The 21,696-nt window shown below is 41.1% G+C and overlaps 2 protein-coding genes across 10 annotated transcripts in view; one reads left to right on the top strand and one right to left on the bottom strand.

Moving 5' to 3' along the window:
* The first annotated feature begins 233 nt into the window (after positions 1-233).
* Positions 234-13,205, top strand: tmem79a (transmembrane protein 79a). 3 transcript variants are annotated; one of them, XM_075449639.1, is made up of 5 exons: positions 234-619; positions 1,413-2,068; positions 5,647-5,841; positions 5,936-6,158; positions 10,442-13,205. In XM_075449639.1, exons 2-5 carry the CDS (start codon positions 1,456-1,458, stop codon positions 10,632-10,634), a joined length of 1,224 nt encoding a protein of 407 aa, XP_075305754.1. In that variant the 5' UTR covers positions 234-619; positions 1,413-1,455; the 3' UTR covers positions 10,635-13,205. The 3 variants fall into 3 exon arrangements, with proteins under 3 accessions (XP_075305754.1, XP_075305752.1, XP_075305753.1); XM_075449637.1 differs by having other exon boundaries at positions 236-619; positions 1,332-2,068; XM_075449638.1 differs by lacking the exon at positions 234-619 and adding an exon at positions 665-1,234 and having other exon boundaries at positions 1,332-2,068.
* Positions 13,206-15,872: 2,667 nt separating this feature from the next.
* Positions 15,873-21,696, bottom strand: part of LOC142368083 (myocyte-specific enhancer factor 2D homolog) — a 30,353-nt gene continuing 24,529 nt past the window's right edge. For 4 of the 7 annotated variants that reach the window (XM_075450138.1, XM_075450140.1, XM_075450141.1 and 1 more), the window contains one exon: positions 15,873-21,133. In XM_075450138.1, the coding sequence (XP_075306253.1) occupies positions 20,716-21,133 (418 nt within the window). In that variant the 3' untranslated portion in view covers positions 15,873-20,715. Of the gene's footprint in view, positions 21,134-21,635; positions 21,687-21,696 lie in introns of all 7 variants that reach the window. The other 3 variants (XM_075450136.1, XM_075450137.1, XM_075450139.1) reach the window with 1 other exon arrangement.

The raw sequence follows: 21,696 nt of genomic DNA, 5'->3' as shown, positions 1-21,696 counted from the left end.
GCCGTCTCACTCTTGTGTGAAAGCCAGTTTAATATTTTTCAGGTTCAAGTAACCAGATCACTTCATTAAATGCAGGGCACCTCGGCCTGTCAATATGTAGGGACAGATTTTCTAAAATGTAATGAAATGTTTATTTTCATTCATTTTTTTCAGGGGTTTTTGATGACTTTTTGAGACACTGTGACTGATTAATATGGTTGTAGGTATCTTTGACTTACAATGTTCACTTGTTTTTTTCTTTAGATGGTGGTTAGCTTAGGTAGATATATACCAACATATTCTGAAAACTTCCTGATAACCTTTCACTTGTTAAATACTCTTCTCTGGCTCTCAAACAGTGGTTTCGTGAAACTTTGCGAAACGCTTTAGCTGGAGAGGACTACAACGAGACAATGACGTCAAATTCAAAGACGGGCCGGCTGGCATTTTTAAGCATGCCAAAAAAGCAGCGGAGTGATACCTCTGAGCTATGATTTCCTCTTTGGTTAAAGAATTTATTCATCCGCCCGCGTTCACCTGCCAGGTAATTTCTAACTTTAACTTTAACTTTAACTTGGGAAACGACTTCACCGACAGCGTAAACACAAAGTTGTGCAGTGTTTCGGTGGAGCAAAACCAGGTATGTGAACGTTTAATATCTTTACTACTCCTACTTTCACGTATGACAACTCGTCGTTTGTTGCTGAACAAGTTTTAACTTCCCCCTGAAACTACATTTCGTCCTGTCTGGCCAGCAGGCCTCGGTGGCTGAACAGCAATGTGTTTTCAGCGTGTCAACACGCTTTGTGAACACTTGAATGTTTCAAGAAAAACAACAACAACCATATTTTGAACCTTTGTTTGGTTAAAGTAGAAAGTGTTTGGAGACATTTTCCTCCCATATTTTCTGGACACATTGACTAATCTAATCGTAAACTTGTGGTTTTCAACCTTATCCATACAAAACGAGTCATTTTGGCCTTGGAGACCCCCGGGGAGCAGTTACAGCAATATTTTTGATGCTCACTATAAATCGGATGTATTCCTAAAGTTTTCATTCTGCTATCTCTGGATTTATTTGACCGCTTGTTTCTTCAGCATTTGACAGTTTGATCAAGTTACAGATGCTGTGTCTTCCAGCAGTCTTTAAAACAGGTTTCCCCGGACTTTCAGTCATAGAAATAAAAGTTGCAGAAACTCAAACATGCTGTATGAGCTGCGTTGGCCTGTGTGGGGACAGGACGAGCCCTATAGGGTAACACACCCATGATAAACAGTGAACTTTGAAGTTTTTTGTTAAGCTGAAGGCAAGGCAGGATGTTTTACTTGTAATGTTCTTTGCTTCTTCACAGGGAAAGTAAACCAGCGTGTTCAGAAATGGCTTCCAGCAGCTTGCAGAAAAGGTGTTAACAGTTTGGCTTTTGATTGTGCAGCAGCTACAGACGGGGGACAAAGACAAGATTTACAGAGTTGAGAATGTCTGGCCAAGGTGACTCAGATGTACCTGCTGGTGCTGTCGCAGAGCCACAAATAAAAGGAAGTAAAAAGCCGCAGGGCCGCAACAGTGTAGAGGAGAGAATGGAGATCACAGATGAAGAAGAAGAGGAAATGGCAAGTTCTGCTCACCTGGAGCCGAGCACGCTTCCGTGGCCCGGAGACCAAGGAAAGAGACACCTGTTGGACCAGAAGGATGACACTGGGATCAGCGTAGGCAGTCAGGACCTGTCAGAGGACCAGAGCCAGACAGAGAGCGGCATGAAAAGCAAAGCCAAATGGAGGGAGAGCATGCCCGAGGGCGAGAGGTGGAGGGATGATGAGATTGAGGTGCAGCGGTCTGATAAAGGGGACGGCTCGCTCGCAGACGATGAGCGGGAGGACGACGACGAGGAAGAAAGAGACGGAGAGTCGGTCTCGGAGAAACCTGCTTTCACCCCACAGGTCACGATTGTGAATCCATTCGGCGAAGATCTGGCCGAGGAGACGAGGTACCTCACAGAGAAGGAGAAGGGGGTGGAGGAGCATCTGCAGATGGACGCCGTCTCAGCTGTGCAGTTTTACCCCGAGTGGGAAGATGAGGACGACAAGTACTGTGAGTATTCAACATAAAGTGGGCCCATGTTTGTTGAGGCCCAGTTTATCAAATTACACTGAGCGGGAGCGACCTTTGGGTTCAAGTTTCTTAAAGATTACAGTTTAAAAAAAGTGTTTTTAAAAAAAAAAAAAATTATTTGTGTTAAATTTGAAACTTCCCCACAAAGACTTGACAAGAAATGGACTATAAAGATTTATCAAATATTGAATAAGCCTATAAATAGAATGAATTTGGATAAGAATTCATTAGTAGAGAAATAACTTAAAGGAGACGCCCTACAAATGAAGTAATGAAGAAAAAAAAATTCCTTATTTGCAGCCTTCAAAGAGAGAAAGAAAATGATCAAAGGTGTGTTGTTTGGAGCTGGGAGAAATCATGAGCTTTAGCATTAGCAGCTTAGCATCCAGTAAGTGTAAACCTCTCGCAGTCGGTGGGATGCAGATTGTGATGTTTTTAGATCTTAATCGTTGTTGTTCCAAAGTCTTCGATTTAGCCGCAGAAAGCGCCAAATGTATGTTGGATGTTTCTTTTTATTTATCTAGTCCTTAGATGGATAAACGAGGCTTTGAAAACAACCAAAAATCAATAAAAGTTTGAAGGCTGTGAAAAATCTAAATAGATTAATAAATCTCAATGATTCTTTATTTGATTTGATAAGAAAGCCTAATTGTTGCATTTCAGGGTCATTTAGGGCTGGTAATGAGGTTAAAAAGAGACATGTTTTTTTTTTCAAAAGGATGACGTCCACAGATGGTTATGACCACGATTTGGCACAAAAGCAGCACCAATGAAAGTTTTAGTTGTTAATGGGTGAAAACGAGCAGATCTGTGGGAAAACATGTCTTAAAAACAGTGTTTCCCAAAGAAAGATTGGAAGGGTTTCGAATATTTGTCCCACTACATTGGAGGACATCGTTGGAGCATTTAAGGGAGCTGAAAGAACGTCGGTGTGTAAAGGCTCGTGTATACTTCGCAGCAGTGTGTCGCAGTGAGCTTGTCGCAGACACGACGCAGTTATTTTTGATTTATGCCTACTTTTGAAGCGCTGTCTGCGCTATGTTAATCCCACGCCACAACGCAAGAGGGACAATCACGAACAAGCTAGGATTGTGGGTGTTACGGAGGTCATTCAACAACAATGGCGACTGGACGAATGCGCACTTTGATTGAGATGCAGCTGATCGATCTAGAAATAGAAGAAATATTGCTACTACTGGAGCTGGCAGAGAGGGAAACAATCGTCACGGTTAGCACGGTTAGCGTCTCCATGGAGGCTTATTTATGCTTCAGACGCAAAGCCTCTGACGCTCGGACGCAGAGCCTCTGCGAGCGTCAAAATCTTGACCACTCCCCCACGCAGAGGCTCTGCGCGCGTTCTCGTGCACCTCAAAAAAATCCTGACTACGCGACAGACGCACGCAGACCACCAACGGAAGTGCGCAGACAAAAGCAGCTGTGATTGGTCCTCGGTGTGAATTTCCGGTTGTCTGTGTGGCTTCCTCCTTTGCATTTTCGCCAACTCCAATAAAAGAAGCTGTTCTTCTTCGATGTCGAGCAACTCCAGATCCATATCTTGCATACACTTTTTTTTTATTTTTTTTTGAAAAATAAACACTTCCGCCGGCGCCGCCGAAGTTCTCGTCACCGCCCACCGAAATTCTCGCGAGTTGCACAGCTGTGCGTCCCTAGAAATTCCAGACCAAGGTTGCAGAACCATAACATGAAAAGTGGTTCGCGACCAGAGCAAAGCAACACGTCAAGACGATAGACGCAGAACTATAATCTGCCCTTTAGCCGGTTAGCAAACCGGAAATACGCATAGTGTAGAGTGGATGTAGAGTTGACCAATCAGAGGCCTCCTTTCTCTCCCCCCTGCGACGATATCTGCGACACTGTCTTCGGTGAGTTACAATTTTGAGGAGGTGCACCAGAGTGTCTGCGTTAACTGCGACACACACGCAGACGACCTGGTTTCCGACCATAAATCAGGCTTAAAGGAGAAGGGTGCCAGCCGAAGCTGGACACACAGGATCTCTGCACCGCATCAAGAACACAAATTACCAAAACACACAAGTGCCTCTGAAATGTTAACCTTGTCCAGAGGCGGCGTTGACTTCTCTGGGCTCCGAGGTCACCTGAGACGGACCATCACACACTGGCAATGTGGTCAGACCAGTCAGATCTCTTTTTAGGACATGTGCTCGGTACCAAAGATAAAACGGACCACCGAGACTTCCTGGCACTATGATGGTTTGGAGTTTCAGTGCTGTTGGCAAAGCTCATTAACTATTACATTACATTACATTACATTACATTAAGGTCATTTTGCAGACGCTTTTATCCAAAGTGACTTACAATAAATGTGTTCAACATCGGTAGGCAAAAGAACTTCAGGTCACAAGAAATCATAACTGCATTTCCTTCTAAAACCAAACAGCTAAGAGCATAACTAGTGCTAGAGTAAGTGCAATAAGTTAGGTACCTAGACAAATGGGGAAAAAAGACAATTTAGAAAACAAACTATTCTAAGATCACATCTTTTCCAGGGACGCTCATGTTTCTTTCTGTGCCAACTCTTTCTGATTTGGGTATGAAACATTGGACCAACTGCACCTCACTGAGCAGATATCCAAATGCAAAAAAACAGTATTTTCATGTCATTTTGGTTTTAAACCAAATCTATTCAGTAATTTAACAACTGGCAAAAGCTGATTTATTTCTTTTTTTTTTCCTTTCAGCCGAAGAAGTTAAATCCACAAATCTAAAATGAGGCAAAACTGAATTTTTAAGTCCAATAATTGCTATGAAGAATATTTATCAGCTAAAATGTTATAGAAATGACATCCCTTCTACTCTGCAGTTCAAATAAAAGTATTTCCTGACCACACATTTTAATTCAGGGCTGTAAAATTCTGCAAGTAAAAGATACAGAAATGCTCACTTTGTCACAAGATGTTTGTTCATCTTTAAACTGTTAAAGATCATTTTCCTGCAACTATTCAGAATATAAATGGGTTTTAGGACTGGAAGTGAAATATGTTGGATTCACTTGGCGTGACCCTAGCTTCTTTAAAATCCCTGTGTCGTTTTGTCATTTTGTCTCACATAAAATATTTTTTTTTATGTGAAATTTCTGTGTCAGATTTAGTTTTCTGCTGCCTTGTCGGCCAGGACTCCCCAGAAGAAGAGCTCTTGTCTCAATGGGTCCTTCCCACCTAAACAAAGGAGATAAATTTAGATCAAAGACTCACTGCTATCCATAACGGTGGTTCTTGCACATTTCAACTAATTAGAACAAATCAATCACACTAACTGCTGCTACTTAGAATTTTTAAACGTGCATTAAAGATTTCTTTATTGATTAGCCATCGTTTCAAACAGCCACTGGGTCATTCTGGTTATCTAAATACATTACACACCATATAAGGATCTTTTGTTCTCTCCTTTATTACTTATAGATGTCTTGTGATTAATCATATTTTGACTTCATGGTCACGTCTCTGTCTATTAAAGAGTTCTAATTGTGGAATTTCCACACGTTATAAAAACACATGGCATGGCTTTCTCTTCCCCAGACATATGTGAGGATCTGTGCAGCGAGAAACTGAGGCTGGCTTTAGCCATGGTGGCTGCAGGGCTCCTCTTCCCTCTCCTCGTGTGGGGAGGTTACGCCCTGCTTCCTTTTGACTCGCCGCTGCTGGATAGCGCCCCCCTCAGGGTGATGTACACACTGCGCTGCTCGTTTTTCGCCATCGTCCCCATCATGCTCGGTGAGAACTCATGTGTTGCACAGAAAGAAAGCCTTGATATGAAACGAAAAAAGGCAAAGACGGGGTGATAATGAGCCTTTTTTTCTTCATTCAGGTGTGGTGGTACAGGGCGTGGCCCGGCTGCGTTACAGTGCCCTGAAGCCCCTCTTTCAGGGTGAACTGGTGAACAAGGAAGTGATGGTGCACTGGCACTTTGTCAACGAATCACTGGCTCTGTTCCTCTTCTACTTCCTGCAGTTAGCTGTCATGGCAACCTACATCAGCCAGGACCTGCTTAAGCTGGTGCCGCTGCTCACCATCATATTTGTTTTTGGCAGGTATGTTTCGCTCGTTGTAGGCACCTCGTTGCTCTCAATGTTATGCACCTTTCATGTCAAAGGTTTTTTGAGTTACTTTGAAACAGTAATCCAACTACTGACTACTGATTACTTCTTTAAAAAGTAACTTAGTTAAGTTACTGACTACTTGCTTTCAAAAGTAACTAAGTTAGATTACTTTTAGTTACTTTCAGCCGAGGCTGATCCCCCGCCCCTATAACATGAAAATGACTACCAGTTCTGCCAATACTCACTTTATTGACATGTATTTTAACCGGAACATCAAAAATGACACTGGCATTTGCAAACTTTTTCTTGAAATAGGCTTACATGTTTTTTAAATAAAAAAAAATAAGACAGTCTTTCTTGACTTTACTTAAAATATAAAAAAACCTCTTACGTAAAAAAGTAATACATATTGAACATCCCTTGAACCTGTAGTTGTCTAACATTAGAGCAGCAAGAAGTGGTTTTATGAAACAAAAACAGTATAAAAAAATCAAAATACTCTTTCTTCACTTCATTTAACTGAAATACTTATTACAAATTAAATGCTTTTTTGACTTCATTAAATCTAACTTAAATACTTCTTATAAAAAATAAAGTAGCGTTTCTTGACTCAATTTAACATAAACACTTCTTTTAAAAAAAAAAATACAATAGACATTCTTGACTCCATGCATTTAACTCTGATTGCATCTATCTATGAATTACGGTAACACTTAAGTTATATTGAACATGTAGTTGTCCCGCATTAGAGCAGCAAGGAGTGGTTTTACAAAACAAATCAGAACAAAACCCGTATCTGTATTTATGACTTGGCTTTTAGTTGCATTTATGCGAGAAACTGTGGAGTAACCAGTGATTCAGTGACCATCAGTCATTCACTCGCAGCGATGCAGACAAACGGACGGTCATAACACGTAACCTGCTGATAATTATTGGCCCAAGCCAGTATGACAGTCAAGTTTTTGACCGAAAAATGTCACGTTTATCCACTCGTTGACCAATAAAAGTTTAAACAAACCTGATTGATCGTCAGACCCGTCGCTTTGCAGAAATGTTTGTATGCTAGTCGCCCACAACTGCAGCTGTTACTGGATTACCCAAAGCTACACCTGACGAAGTATACATAGATAAACACCCGTACACTCATTCAGATATCATAGAGGATGTAATACAGTACAAAGACGTTAACAAGTCATCTTTGAGTCATCAATTGCGACCAGGTAAGATAAACAGCTAGCTAGCCCTCTCCATAGCACTGCCTGAAACGTAGGCTATATGTTATAAAGTTAGCACGAATAGCTAAACCTATCAACTGTCGTCTGTGACAGGCACTGATGAAAACTGTGGTTTAGATTGGTGTATTTATTTAAAATGATTAGGGAAAGTGAGTAAAATGTAACAAATGATATCGCTGGTGTTTAACATTTTAGTGGGACAGATCAGTTTTACTGGGTAGGTAGATGTAAAATAACGAGTGACTTCAGGCGAACCCCGCTCCCGTCGCGGACACTGATATAACTCATAAGAAAACGAAATTATCCCAAATTATTTCAATACAAATGTATGGTTGTAATAATCGTGAATATATGTTGACAAAAGCCAAATATATGTTCCCCTGAAATGCAGAAATAGTAACGCACGATGTTTTAGATAAGTAACTTCAATCTGACTACTATTTTTGAAATAGTAGTTGCGTTAGACTACTCGTTACTGTAAAAAGTAGTCCGACTACAGTAACGCGTTACTAATTAACGCGTTACCGGCATCACTGTTCAACACACACACACACACACACACACACACACTTGATGCTGCCTCTCGAAAGCTTCTGGAAGCAAGTGGGCTTATATGGAGGGTGGACTTCAAGAGATGCTAGCTTACAACATTTGTTTCAGACAGTGGATGAGCGGGGGGGACTGCGTAAAGGGCCAGTATAAAATATATTTATTCCAACTGTTAATTGTCAGAGCTACTCTTATTGAGTCTCAGTGTAGATGTATATTACTTTAAAGTGGGACAACTGTTCAGTTACAGCTCTAGTTTGTAACAACTTTATGATATTTAGTCGAGAAAGTTGGAGACGGCAGACGTCCCAGATGCGGTTTACGCACTGTCTAGCATGAAATTTCATCTATATCAGTAAGCTAAATTACCTGCCCAGGAGAAAATGAACCACTTTGGCGGCACTCTGTAGATCTCCGCTCATCGTCAGTGATTTCCACTCGTGAAAAAGCACACCATTGTTTACTCTGGTTTTCTGCCTTCGCCTCATTTTGCGTATTGACGAGGTCCATTACTGCGGCGTCATGTGTAGTGAATTACAGGAGTCTCGGCAGGAGAAGACGAAAAGCTTGCATAACCTTCAGTAAGTGAGCTGTTGAATTAAAAGTGCCAGATTTGAGGTTCAAACAGCATATTTGACTTGAGCATCAAAATCAAGGTTAGAAATGAAATATTACTCTCAGGTTGAAGGACTGCCAGGATTAGAACCAGCAGGACTTGAAGTATTTAGGGGACCTCGTCATCATTGAGGTTCAGGAAATTTAGCTTTTACTGAATTGTGCCACTTTAGGCTTGAAAGGAAGCGTTCAAACATCAGCAGATACATGCACATGTTGATTCAGCTCTTAATGGGTCAATACACGAGTCCACTTTCCTCTTTTGATTCTAGACCCGAGTGATCTACTTTTAATGAAACAACTAGATGTTGTTTAACAGCTACTAATGTAGTTCTGCAGTGACGGCAGGATGCATTTAGGATTAAGATTAAAGAGAGTTTAACACGTACAACATGCGGTAACACCAGTCTCTCCTTACACTGTGCAAAAACGGGTTTTGACAACAAAACAAGAAGAAATAAAAAGCTTGACTCACACTAGAAATATACAGAAAAATGTTAATATTCTTGAAATCTATACTGAAAATATACTAAACAACGTCAGCCGATGTAAGTCTGGTTGTACAGTGTAACAGATGAGCAGCAGCGGCATAAGAATGAGGTCAAATTGGTGAAGTGACGTGTCCTAAAATCATCATCTTCAAAATTAAAGAAAAAGTTGATGCAAGACTATTAGTTAAAATTTCTGTTTGACTTTAACTAGACCACAGAGAGTGTATTTAATTTGAATTAAAAGTAAAAAAAAAAAAAAAACTTGTTAAACAGATCTTTAAGTCTATGAAAGTGAATTAATCGCTGCTTGGTGTCGGTTTTGTTTGCGGCTGTAATTGCCAAGAAGGAAGTGAACAGTGGCTTTTCTTTTCTCTGAACAGATAAGGGTCATGTTAGACAAACAAATCAGTTTCAGTAATAGATCCAGCCTTGTTTTCAGCAGTCAGTTAGATGAATCAGTCGTGGCTTAAAAATGTCCATTTACACACTTTTCCCACCGTAAAGAATTTTCTTACATCAAACAAAAACCCTCCAGTCTTACAGACATCTAATTTCAGCTTGATTAGCAGTGAATTTCTGTTATTAACGCACTTCTTCCTTTCAAGAACAATGCGTGAAATATTTAAACAAGAGTTGGGCTCTGAACACTGAGAAATCTGAAAGAAAATCATTTACAGTTGACAGGAATGAAGATGTAGGTAAATGTTTAACTTCTCTAATCAATTCAGTTGTAACTTTGATCCATAGCAACTGCTGTTCTCATCTATATCTGTTCCTCATACCTCGGTTAAAGTAGAGATCTATATCTGTTCCTCATACCTCGGTTAAAGTAGAGATTTGATTAAAACGTGTCTGATCCTTTTGTACAGCTCCATGTTCACTTGACAGTTTAGCATTTTCACAAGATTGCACTTGGGGGGGGGGGGGGGGGGGGGCACCTTTTGATTTTAAAAGTGATCAACATCACATCTTATTTATCACTTACTCGATCAATAACTGCGAGAGAATGAAAAACTCAAGCATTCAATTATCTGCTGAGAAACAACCAAGCGTTTGATCTATGGGACTCGTGATGGGCTTTTTGAATATCGGCATCAAGTTTGTTGCTGTGATCGCTGTGAGCTGCGAACGACTGAGGCAGAATCAAACGCACGAGGACAACTTAAGCTATTAATGCTGCTTTGACTCATCAAGCACTTCAAAAACTGATTAAAGGCATAGAGGAGCTGAGCACTCTAATGGTTCTGCTGAAAAGCAGTAGTGGGTGTTCAGACTGTGCGATTGTGATCAGATCTTCAGTCATTATTTAAATGCAGCTGATTGTAAATGTACAAAGAATAGAAAGGAGTCTCATTTGCCTCTTTGTGTGTGTTCTGTGCTGCAGGCTCATCTACTGGCTCTGCCTCTCTCTGGGCAGCACCATCCGGGCCTTCGGCTACGGCTTCTCCTTCTTCCCAATATTTGTCATGCTGGGCGTCAACCTCTACTACGTGTGCTCATCGGTCGGGCAGGGGTCAGTTTTCGACGTGGAAACGCCTACGGCAGCTCCTCCACCCAAACTACGCTGGTGGGGTTAAAAGGTGACGTCCAAATGGCGGTGAGGAGCTGCTGAAACACCACGTCCTGACACATCATGACTCCCGTACATAACTCGCATCGTTCGTTGTTTTTTTTTTTGTGTGTTGTAATACTCTAGATTTCAGTCCTGGTTGATTTGGAGACCTTTGCAGTTACTACGGTGACAGCCAGCGAAGGTCATTATGAGCTACTTCAGCAGCTCCTCGATGAGAAATGTCGAAGAAGAGCAGCCAGTGTAGCAATTTTTAAAGTGCAACCAAACAAGCTCAGGTTTTAATAAAGAACTTAGGGGGTGTTCACACTTGTATTTCATCTTGGACCGGATTAGTTCTGGTTTGCTTTTCCATTCACACTGGCATATGGATGAGGTCACAACCTTTTTGAACGTATATATTTTATTGACGGAAGAGAAATTTAGAAAACGAGGCTGGATGTATGTATGGATAAATGCCAATCAGATGCCCACGTGGCTTCTATGATTAAAAGATCAAGGTGAGCATTAAATCTAACAATCAAGAACTGCATGTTCTTTGTGCTGCACTGAGTTCATTTGGTAACGGGCCGAGACCCACCTTTTCGATCGAACTAAACCTGTCGAGTGTGAACACACCCTCAGTCCAAACTGCAATAATTACCTGATTTATCAGGCATTGTAAATATGTACACTTCAGGTCCCTCTGGATTACACGTTGTTTGTGGAAATCAACATGAATGGGTTTTCTTGAGATGAACACCGCCACTGCCAATAAAAACGTCAGATTGTAAATACGTTCAATGTTGACCATAAATGAGTCCGATTTCATTCAAATGGAAGGGATTATAAGTTTTAGTCTTCTTCTAGTTTGTTTCTTTGCCCTTTGTTTACAATGTAGTCAACTATATGAACCATGTTGTGGGTGAAGTCGAAGCTTGGGTCTTACAAGCTGTAAAAAGCAGCGCAGAAGTCGAAGTTTAAAGTGTCTGACAGTTTACGTGGTCTAAATAAATAAATGAATAAATAAAAATCTTACCTGCATGTTCTTTTGTGCCATTTATCTCCCATTAAACACTCTTAACTTTGAGTGCAGGCTTTGAGGCTGGAGAGCTTCAGTGAGCACATGCAGCTAGTAAAGAGAAGAGTGACACATGAAACCAAACCTGAGTGCTCTCAGATATGAATATGAATTCAAACTTTTAATGTTGAATCCTGTCATGGAAAAATCTTCCCTTGCTTCCTAATACCTCTGATGAGAAATGAAATATAGAGATCTTTGTCGTTTTTGCCGACCGGCCATGTGTTTATTTTTCTTCTGGCAGAAGGGTCAGTCAACACCAGTCAGCGTTCATGGTGAAGAGAGACCCAGGACAAAGGAAATCAGATGCATTTATACAGGAAGAAGGGTTCTGTCTTTTCAGATGCGTATTCTTCAACCGTCACCTTACCCCCCCCGGGGACGGTCTCGCACTTTGGGGAGATGCAGAATCTGGTAACAATGGTCATTCAAATGATTATTGTCTCTGTGTTAATCAACAGACACATGGTCTGCAGACATTGGGTCTACAACAAGGTGTCATTTAAAAGACAAGTGGTTAGCAGACATCGAATTTACCATAACAATCCACTCATTTGTTTTTATGTCCTGGAAAATGGTTCAAAAGAACTGATGACTACTTGTTTGTTGCACTTTGGATTTTATGCTCGAGACAAAAGAAGGAAGTGATATAATGTAGCCTGAATCTGGGTTTGGGATGTTTGTGTTGCTGTTAAAAAGCTTGCAGCCAACATGCTGGGGCAATTGTGATACCCAATTCCTGGATATTAGCGTATGTGTGTGTGTGTGTGTGTGTGTGTGTGTGTGTGTGTGTGTGTGTGTGTGTGTGTGTGTGCGTGCGCGCGCGCACTTGGTTATTAATCACCCTGGAAACGTGCCACAATAAGTCTTCATTTGGCTGATCAGATTTAAGCTTGTACAAGAAAGCTTAAGTATAGCATTGCCTTGGATACAGAGAGATCGTGTTCAGCAAACCCAGGAGGCAGGAATGACAACATTTCAGATGTTCTCCTTTAATAGAAAAGTAGTTCAGTCTGTGAGGTTATGAAGAGTTGAGTCAAACTTTGGTAACAGCTCAAGCTGTGCATGTAACTGGACTACGGTCCTTGTCCCACTTTACATGCACAAGAGCAGAATTAAGTCAAATTCCTGATGTATGTTCAACGCTCTGGCACTGTGGACCAGGTGGCAGATCCTGGTATATGTACGTACAGCCAAATTCACTGCACAGATGTTGTGTTGAAGTTACTTGAATAGTGATTTTTGTCAGATGATGCAGCAGTTATAAAATCAGGATTTTATTAGACCGTCTCGAAATGCTGACACAGTCTTAAAGGGCTGATTTTCTGTCACAGTTTCTGAGGAGTGTGTGGGACTGTCTGACAAGAGAAACAGAAAAAATCCTATTTGTTAGGAATTCAGCTGTATTGATGTACATTTCCGCTTTGTTTTTTTGCAAAAAGATGGTACTTTGGAGCACTTTGGTACATCATTAGGATTGTCTGTAAAGGGCTGTATAAATAAAATACATTTACATTGGCCCGTTTGTGTCTACTTGAGTTTATACATGCAAGAGGGATTCAATTCCAGCTGCTTGGTCCAGTTTTGAAAGCTTCAATTTAAGTCAGACGAACATGTTTACATGCTTTTTTAAAGTCTGATTTTGGTTGAAAAGACCAATAATTGTATTTTTTAAACTTTTGGTGCAGAACAAAACTGAATATTTTAATAAGCCTAAAGGTTTTTTTTTTTTACTGCATTATTATCACAAAGATTCCTGTAACACAGATTTCACTTTATTTTTAAAATCGGAATCAGTCTTTGGCCTTTTTTTCCTTATTTTTGACTAAAGCATAAAATCAAACGTGTGACAAATGAGTTGTTTTTTTCACTTTATTTATTCTAATTTTCCTTCTTTGGATTTTCAGTAAAGCGTGAAAAAAAAAAAAAGATACATTAATTAAATTTGTGTTTATATGAAAGCTTGAATATTTGGCATTAAGATGTTTCTGTGAATTCCTGCTGCTGTAAGTGGAACTGCAGTTGAATGCATCTTTGTTTTATTGATCAAAGCTTTTTCTTTGTTTACAGTAGCATAAACTGCGGGGCTATTTTTGTGGAATCTTTTCTCTCTGTTGAAGGATATAAATATATATTGCAGTCTTCGACTGATGAGTAAAGCAGATACGATCAATATTTGGGGCCTCCCTTGAGCGAGTTCAATAAAGCTTTATGAAACACGATGCCGAACAGGGTGCAGCAGCCGATGATTCAGATTTAAATGACTTGGAGGGGTGTGTGTTTCCCCCTCACTGATTCTCTGTCCAGTGCAGAGAGAGTAGATGGGGAAAATAAATCCAGAGTTCATGAGGTGAGTTATGAACAAGGCAAGTTTCAACAACATCGAGTTCAGAGCCAGAAAAAGCAACCCGTCTTTAAAGAGCAACACACACCTGAGTGAGGTCGATAAACACAGACATGAAGCTTTAAAATGACGATCCAAGTTGAAACTTAGGTTGCAAAGTTGAATTTTATCTCGATGATTCAACAAAACAACTTCAGGCCGTAAAACGACGCCAGCAAATGCTCGATTACTCATTTTCCCACATTAATCATATTTGTTTGCTTCTGTTACTCCATAGCTCAGCCCTCACCCTTTGTATTCTCTTCATGCAACCCACAGGAGTCAACCCCCAGTTTGAGCAGCGCTGTTTGTTTCCTCGCCGTCGGTTAGTGCGCCTCGTACGTTGACATTTAACCACTCACAGTTTCCCTCCAGGGACCCTGTGCTGACACAGACCTTACTGAAACACACCAGAAGACTGAGCGTGTCAGAAATATATGCTGCTCTTTTTCTTTCTTTTTTTTTTTTTTTTTTTTACCTGCAGCAGTCGCTTGGCTTGTCACAGAAATCATCCACATGTCACCACTGAAATGGAGCTGCTACAACAATGTCATGTGAAATATTTGTGCTCATTCTCCATGACTTTGGAACGCTGGTTCATGTAACTCAGAGGCGGCCTCTCTTCTTGGTAGGGCCAGCAGTTGATGCCAAATAATGTTACTGGTTAAAATATCAGCAAATCGGTGTGTATATCATGAATTCTATGGGTGCTTGTGAAAGTTTACATGGCTGACTTCTATTTCACGCGCCAGTCAAAATATAGTTCCAGAAGTTGTTGGAACGGTACAAAATGTGCCATTAATCTCATAAGAGACAAATGTTTAGACACTCCTACCAAAGTGTACCCGCACTGATTGTGTGCGCGTACACCCGTCGCTTTCAAACGTTTCCACCACAAGGCCTGTTGTGACCTGAGTAAGAATTCCATCACACCACACCTCAACCAAAGCTGCTCTGAGATGGCAAATTTCAAACAAACAAGTTTGGAGCGTCGACCTAAAACCTCCTGTTCTGTGTTTCATCCTCCGATCGTACCTGCAACACTCTTATAACACAGAAGTACAACTCAGAGCACAGTTTCTGTGTTAAACACTGAAGGTACGATGAAGATAAGCATTGAAAGAAAAAGGGACTCGCAACACATGTTGCCCGTCTTTAAATCGCCTGATGGCAACGAGAAAAGAAATCTTTAAAATAAGAAGATCTTATTCTCGATGTTTCACGTTTTAGCTCGATATTTGAGTTTCTTCTCGTGATCGTTTAGTAAATTAAATAAAATTTTACAAATGAAAATCCAACCAATTATTTTGAAAAGGTCAATTTGACAACTATTTAACTAAATAGTAATCATTTATCATTAATAATATTAAAGAGTGCCAATCTTTCTCAACATATTAATCATTTGCCCGACATTTGCTGTGACAAAATAGTTTTGAAAAACGTCCAATACCCTGTTTCTTCGGACCCATTTTCATTTAAAAATATGGTTAAAAATGTAAAAGCCATCACTTCTGGAACAATTCAAACCATTTTTGATTACTCTTGAATGAAAATTACTATTATTATCTATTTTTCAGCAGCTTTCATAGCCACCCGTTTTATTTCAGCTGTTGGTGCTGCTTTCACCCTCCCCCGAAAAAAAATTAAAAAATAAATAAATAAATAAAAATCAGCTGCCTTAAGCTGCCTAAGTTCTCACCGGAGGCGTGAACTGAAGCTTCGCGGCACTCCACATGTCGCTGTGACAATGAGCTGAGGACGAAGTTCGTCACTAACCAGAAAAAAAAAAGCACAGATTCAGATTCATTTCACTCAGTTTGTCTATTTAATATATAAAATACGGTAAAACATACGCAAAAAGGATAAGGTTTCAAGGGACTTGGATACTTTGGTACAACAAACACTTTTTTGTAAAAGCGGTATAGAATTTCAATAACATATCAGTGCATACTTTGTATATGAAAATATACACAAATTGTATATCATTCTCAAAAAGAAAACAAACAAAAAGATTCTTTTTTTTTTTTTTTTTTTTTACAATAAAACCCAAAGCAGACCAGCTCGACACAATATATTAGCTATAAATTTCATCTTTAGTATTTCATATGCTACATTATTCTGAGCCGTTTTAAAACCCATGTTTGTGACGCATGTCCTTATCATTACGCTACGTAATGTAAGCCTCGTTATTACCTGTATCCCATGCATTTGCGGTTCAAATTTCACGATTTTTTACTAATTTCAGTTGTTTCCCCTTTTTTTAAATTTTTTTTTATAAATATATTCTATATCTTAATTAAAATTGCAGCATTTAACTGGTATGTCCTTCGTTGCGTTTGCTAATACCACAAGATCTGATCGTGCAATTGTCAGCAAGTTGTTTTTAAAAGAAAAAAAAAGGAAACCAGCACTGTATGTTTTATGATAAAGAAGATAAAAAGAAGAGAGAAAATAAAAGCAGTTGGCTATCCTACACAAAAAAATAGCAATAAAATAAGAAGCTCCATAATAATATCATCGTTATAATAATAGACAATGGAACTGTCACCAGCACAAATGAATCCAAAAATAGTGAGAATCTAAAAAACATTGTACACAACAAGTAACGGGTGCAGGTTTTCTCATGTTGCTCATATAGATTGTCTCATGACTACACGGCTAGATTGGACAGAGAGCCTTTTTGTACATGGACAAAGCTAATCGGTGTGGTGTCACATTTCAGTCGACCATCAGCGCCCACAAAAAGAGTTGCCATGGAAACTTAAGCTTTGTAAAGGGAGAAAAAACAAAACAATGGCGTCAAAATCCTTCCCTCCGTCTGTGGACTGATGCCAGATCTCGTTTTCTTGCTGAGAAGTTTGCTCGAGTGTGAACAATAAATATAAAAAACTGAGGCAGATTAGATTGGTTTAGCATTGAAACTGGAAACATGGCGAAACGGCCAAACAGCAGCTCTGTCCAGAGCAACAAAAACCCGAACACCGCAAACTGTGAAGCTGCAGCGGACGTTTAAATCATTCAAACCTGAAGCGTCAAAACGAGCATTTATGATGTGAAGAAAGCTACCTCTACCTCGCCTTTTCCCAAACAAGACAACCCCTTAAGTGAATCGGCTAATATTTAACCCGCGTCTGAACACGCGATCGGTCGCTTTCGTCTCTGAAAAGGAAAAATAAGGAAATCGCAACACATCCAAACAGAATAAAGTCACAAAGCCACTTTTTTTCCTTTGAATATGACTCGGATTTATTCCCTCAAACCGAGTGGAGACGAGCCAGATGAACATTTTCTGTTAAGCAACATGTTAAAAGTTTCCATCAAATTCACTGAGCAGTCACATAGAAACAGTTCTTTTAAATGAGCTCCATTAATCCTAAGTGCACCATTATTGGCTTTTTATTGTGGTTTGCTTGTTCTTCCTGTCGCTAAGCAGAGATCACTTTGGGAAATTCATATGTGTAAATGTCTTTTATACCAAAAAAAAAGAACCACAAATACAAATGGTGAAAATTGAGGGAATAAAAGTGGAAATATTATCATCCGTCAACTTGTTCTGATCTTTGCCGACATACTTTATTTTAGCTTTCGAGCTGCCTCAAATTTTTCGAGATGCACTATTTTAATTTTCAAAGAATATTGATAAATACGGGGGCAGAGATTTACAAGAAAAAGCGCTTCGAGTTTCTTCAGAGGTTGAGAATTACAAAGTCTTAGGGCAGAGTTTTAAGTGTTCTCAGGTTTTAGAAGGCTGTTTTTAAACCAAGCCTTCGGTTTGAAAGGGCTCCAGAGGCAGATGAAAACTTCAGTCTTTGTTCTGCTTCTGTGATTTCGTTGGGCAAAATGTTCCATAAGATGGGGGCTCTGAATGGAAAAGGCTCCATCTCCCTTTATAACAAACTGATCTGGGAGCAGTTAGCATGGTGGTATCTGTGGAACCCAACGGTCAGGATATATTTTGGGGCTGTTTATGGCTCTGAAGGTGAGCGGTAAGCTCACTCAACATTTAAAGTCAAAATCCTTTTGCATAACAGGGAACCTTCACACATCGCCGACGACTTATGTAGCGATTTTCGATCTAATCACGCGCACAGGTCCTGACAGATTCTTTCAATCTTTATAACTCTCTCCGATGGGTCGGCTCAGGAATTGATTAGAAGAGTTTTCTTATTAAACTGAGTTTGATTTCCCAACCTTAGTGCTGGTATGTGCTGTGGCCCTTAACAGAACAGAATGAGGCGTTTCCTCCAAAAGGTAACCACATGCTGTCTAAAGCTTCACGTTCACCACACAAATACAAGTAAAGAGTCGGAGTCCCGCCATCCGACTCTGGATAAGAAGGCAAATAAGCTTCTAATATTGCGACAACTCGTTTAAGGGTCATAGTTCCTCCAACGTGAGTTTGTTGGACGTCGAATCGTTTAGCACGGCTGACTTGAAGAAGACTAACTTGGAGTGAAACGTCTTCCACCTCCATTTGATCGTGGCAAATGACGCTGCCATTAAAACATGCCAGTCTCCTGACTAAAGTCCCACAGCTCGAGGCTGCTTCTGGCTGCACCTCTAAATAAGCAGCCGTCTCGACTACACCGACTCAAAAGTGTTTAAATAGATTTCCCCGAGCAGGAGCTGCCACACTAGTCTGCGCTCTCAGTGTCGCCTCAAGGGGAAAAAAAAAAAAAGGTCAAGTAATCGAGAGAAATTCAGTAAGAACCTTGGGTCACAAACTCGTACACCAACGTGAAATGGTTCAGACACAACTAATTTGCTCAGGAAAAGTCACAATTAAACAAACTTAATTTCAAAGAGTGACAACGGGCATTATCTGTGTCTGCTTAACGTGGAGAAGATTTTACACGACACACTCAATCAAAGTGTATTTCATCTCTATATAACTACACTGTGAGTGAATGGCAGTGTCCTAATAATAATAGTCATAATATTCATAATAATGAGTTTACATCACCGTGTACAATTTACCTTCAATTGTGGGGTTTTAAAAAAGTGTGGCAAGAGAATATGATGACACCACAACCAAGCAGGCCTCTGTGAGTGAGACAAAGTGCACACACCATCAACACTAGAATAAAATAGGATTACTGAAACGAGTCCGATCCGCCGGCACCTACAGAGTGCGGCAGGACTCCTGCACCGTAGCTCGAAACATATCAAATTCACACTCATATATGCAAACAGATCCACTGAGAAGTAACACATTGCTTGATTTTAGGGATACCTAGCAAAGTCTATGCAAATATATTCATATGTACATACACGTCGTTGAAGCTGAAAAGCTATTTAACTTTGTCGCCAACTTGAAGCGGTAGAAATATAGAAAATGTCTTTTCCTTTCACTTTTGGAAACACGGCAAAGAGCTAAAGTGGGAGATATAGAGCTGAATAGGACATCAAAGCTTTTGTATAAGGAGTGACTTTTTTTTTACAAGGTCAGAATTGTTACTTCTGGACGACTAACGGACCGTCAAAACTGATTTTAGATCAAGAACACTTGGACTGAAAGACTTGAATACTTCCCAATTTAAAAAACAAACAAAAAACAATAAGAGAGGAGGCTCATAAAACTTCCTATGCATTTAACTGGATGGCATCTACTTCCTGGTGATGAGGTGAGCGGCGGGCTGGATATCTGTTGCAACGATTTCCGTCCAATTTCCAGAAAAGATGAGGTGAGAGGGCGGGAGGAGCTCCCAGCCTGTGAACAAGGTGACACGAAGCCTCAAGTCACTTTCTAGTTTGCAACATTTCCGTGTCAGGGCGACGGATTGTGTGTCATAGTGTCCCTGCACCGTGTGTGTGAGAGGCATTTGGCATTATTATTATTTTTTTTTAAATGTTGAAGATTGGCACGCTGCTCGACTCCACGGCCGCAGAGTGCCACCTGAGGGCCGGGGCCAGCCTGGATGCATGAGGTCGGGGACGGCGGCAGCACTATTCATACCTACAAAGACTCGTTGTCTTGTCTGTGCCAGGCAGCTGCTCAGTCCTCAAACTCGTCCAGTGATTTCCATTAGTGCAGTTTGGAAGTGACTTAGGGGAAGAATGGACAGCACGCAATCTGAATGGCGCTTGGGTTGTAGAGAGAAAAGTGGCGAGTCATGCAGCAGGTGTCCCATAAGGTCGACGAGCCACCGATCACATTGTGAACAACGTAAGCGCTCCATGTAAATACGAGAATATGATGCGGAAACCACGTGAAAGAAATGTTCTCATGGTTTCATCGGATTGCAAAAATAAAAAGGTTGAACACCTCATTCCTACCAAAAGAAAAATCACAATACACAGGTCCATTCAAGCAAGAAGGCTTTAAAAATCTACCGTCCCTCTATTCAAGGGCCTACGCGGGACGTAAATCCAGCTGAGCTGCAAGCCACCCTCCCCTCACTCTCACTCAGAGCACGATCCCCGGAGGAGCTTTTTTTCGTGTCTTTTTATGGTTTTTTTTGGCAAAGCCTCGTATGTCTGGGTGTCGCAGCTGAGGAGTATAATTCTGGACAGAGGCAGATGTGTGATGATAGTGTCACATGGCAGTGGGGTGGGGACGGTGTGGGGCTAACAATGACTGTGGTTGTGTGTTGTAAGTGTTTAAGAGTCACCGAACTTCACTGTGGGTGCAGCGAGGTGGTGCCTCTATGTGACCCAGGCGTCCAATCTCATGCGCTTTATGTTCCCTCCCTCCTGTTCTGGCTCATTCGACGCCCTGAGGAGCTCAGCGCCACCGCCGCCTCCACCAGCGGCTCCGCCGCCGCCGCCGCCGCCTGCAGCACTGGTGTCATCACGATCACTGCCTTCGAAGGAGCTGGCGTTGCTGCTTACGCTGTCTGCAGGCGAGCGGCCGGTCGGGGGCTCCAGACACAGCAGCGAGCCGGGGTACTGAGGCGGAGCGGTCAGGATGGCTCCTCCTGCGGTCGAGGTGGGCGTGGAGGAAGGAGGAGGAGGACAGGGGGTGCTGCGGTCCCGGCCAGGTGAGACAGGCTCTGACTTGATGCTCACGCCGGAGTTTGTGTTGACCGTTAGCATAGCGCCTTGATGTATGTTGGTCACCGGCCTGAGAACAGGGTCACAGGAAGAAAATGGAAGAAAGATGAGGGGTAGAACAAAGAGGAAAAGGCAAAAATACACAAATTATTGATATGAATTGTTCGACCACTTGACAAAAGCGTACGATTAAAAGAAGGCCACTCATATCAAGACAAAACCCAACATTACAGAGCACAGCACCGACAGGAAAAAAGCCACACTTGATTATTCAATATCAATCTTTTCGGAGCCTTTTAAAAGCAGAAGTAACACCCCAACTGCTCCCAAAAGATCAACAGAACATCTGAGGAAGCATGAAATGGTCTGTGTGTGACAGGGTGATTTGCAGTGAATCAGATATGATGTGAAGAAATTACAAAAGAAAAACAAAATAATCTGGGGTTAGAGAACATGGCGGAAACCGGAAATACGCCTCTTTCCTGTTTGACTGCAGACAGCAGCGGACATGCTTAGAAGGAGGCAGCCAAAAGCACACAGACACACAGGAAAAAGGAAGTGTGATACAGTACCGGCCCAACCACTCATCTCTACCCAAGAGCAGGTTGGACGGAGAGCCAACGCTGTGGGAAG

Source organism: Odontesthes bonariensis, chromosome 18 (genome assembly GCF_027942865.1).
Source record: "Odontesthes bonariensis isolate fOdoBon6 chromosome 18, fOdoBon6.hap1, whole genome shotgun sequence".
Lineage (NCBI taxonomy): Eukaryota > Metazoa > Chordata > Actinopteri > Atheriniformes > Atherinopsidae > Odontesthes > Odontesthes bonariensis.
This window is presented reverse-complemented; position numbering and strand designations above follow the sequence as displayed.

What these genes read in the sequence shown, in the direction of transcription:
- tmem79a (XM_075449639.1), top strand. Translation starts at nt 1,456, where the DNA reads ATGTCTGGCCAAGGTGACTCAGATGTACCTGCTGGTGCTGTCGCAGAG. An exon ending in AGATGAGGACGACAAGTACT is followed by an intron (nt 2,069 to 5,646) that starts GTGAGTATTCAA and finishes TCTCTTCCCCAG; the next exon opens with ACATATGTGAGGATCTGTGC. An exon ending in ATCATATTTGTTTTTGGCAG is followed by an intron (nt 6,159 to 10,441) that starts GTATGTTTCGCT and finishes TCTGTGCTGCAG; the next exon opens with GCTCATCTACTGGCTCTGCC.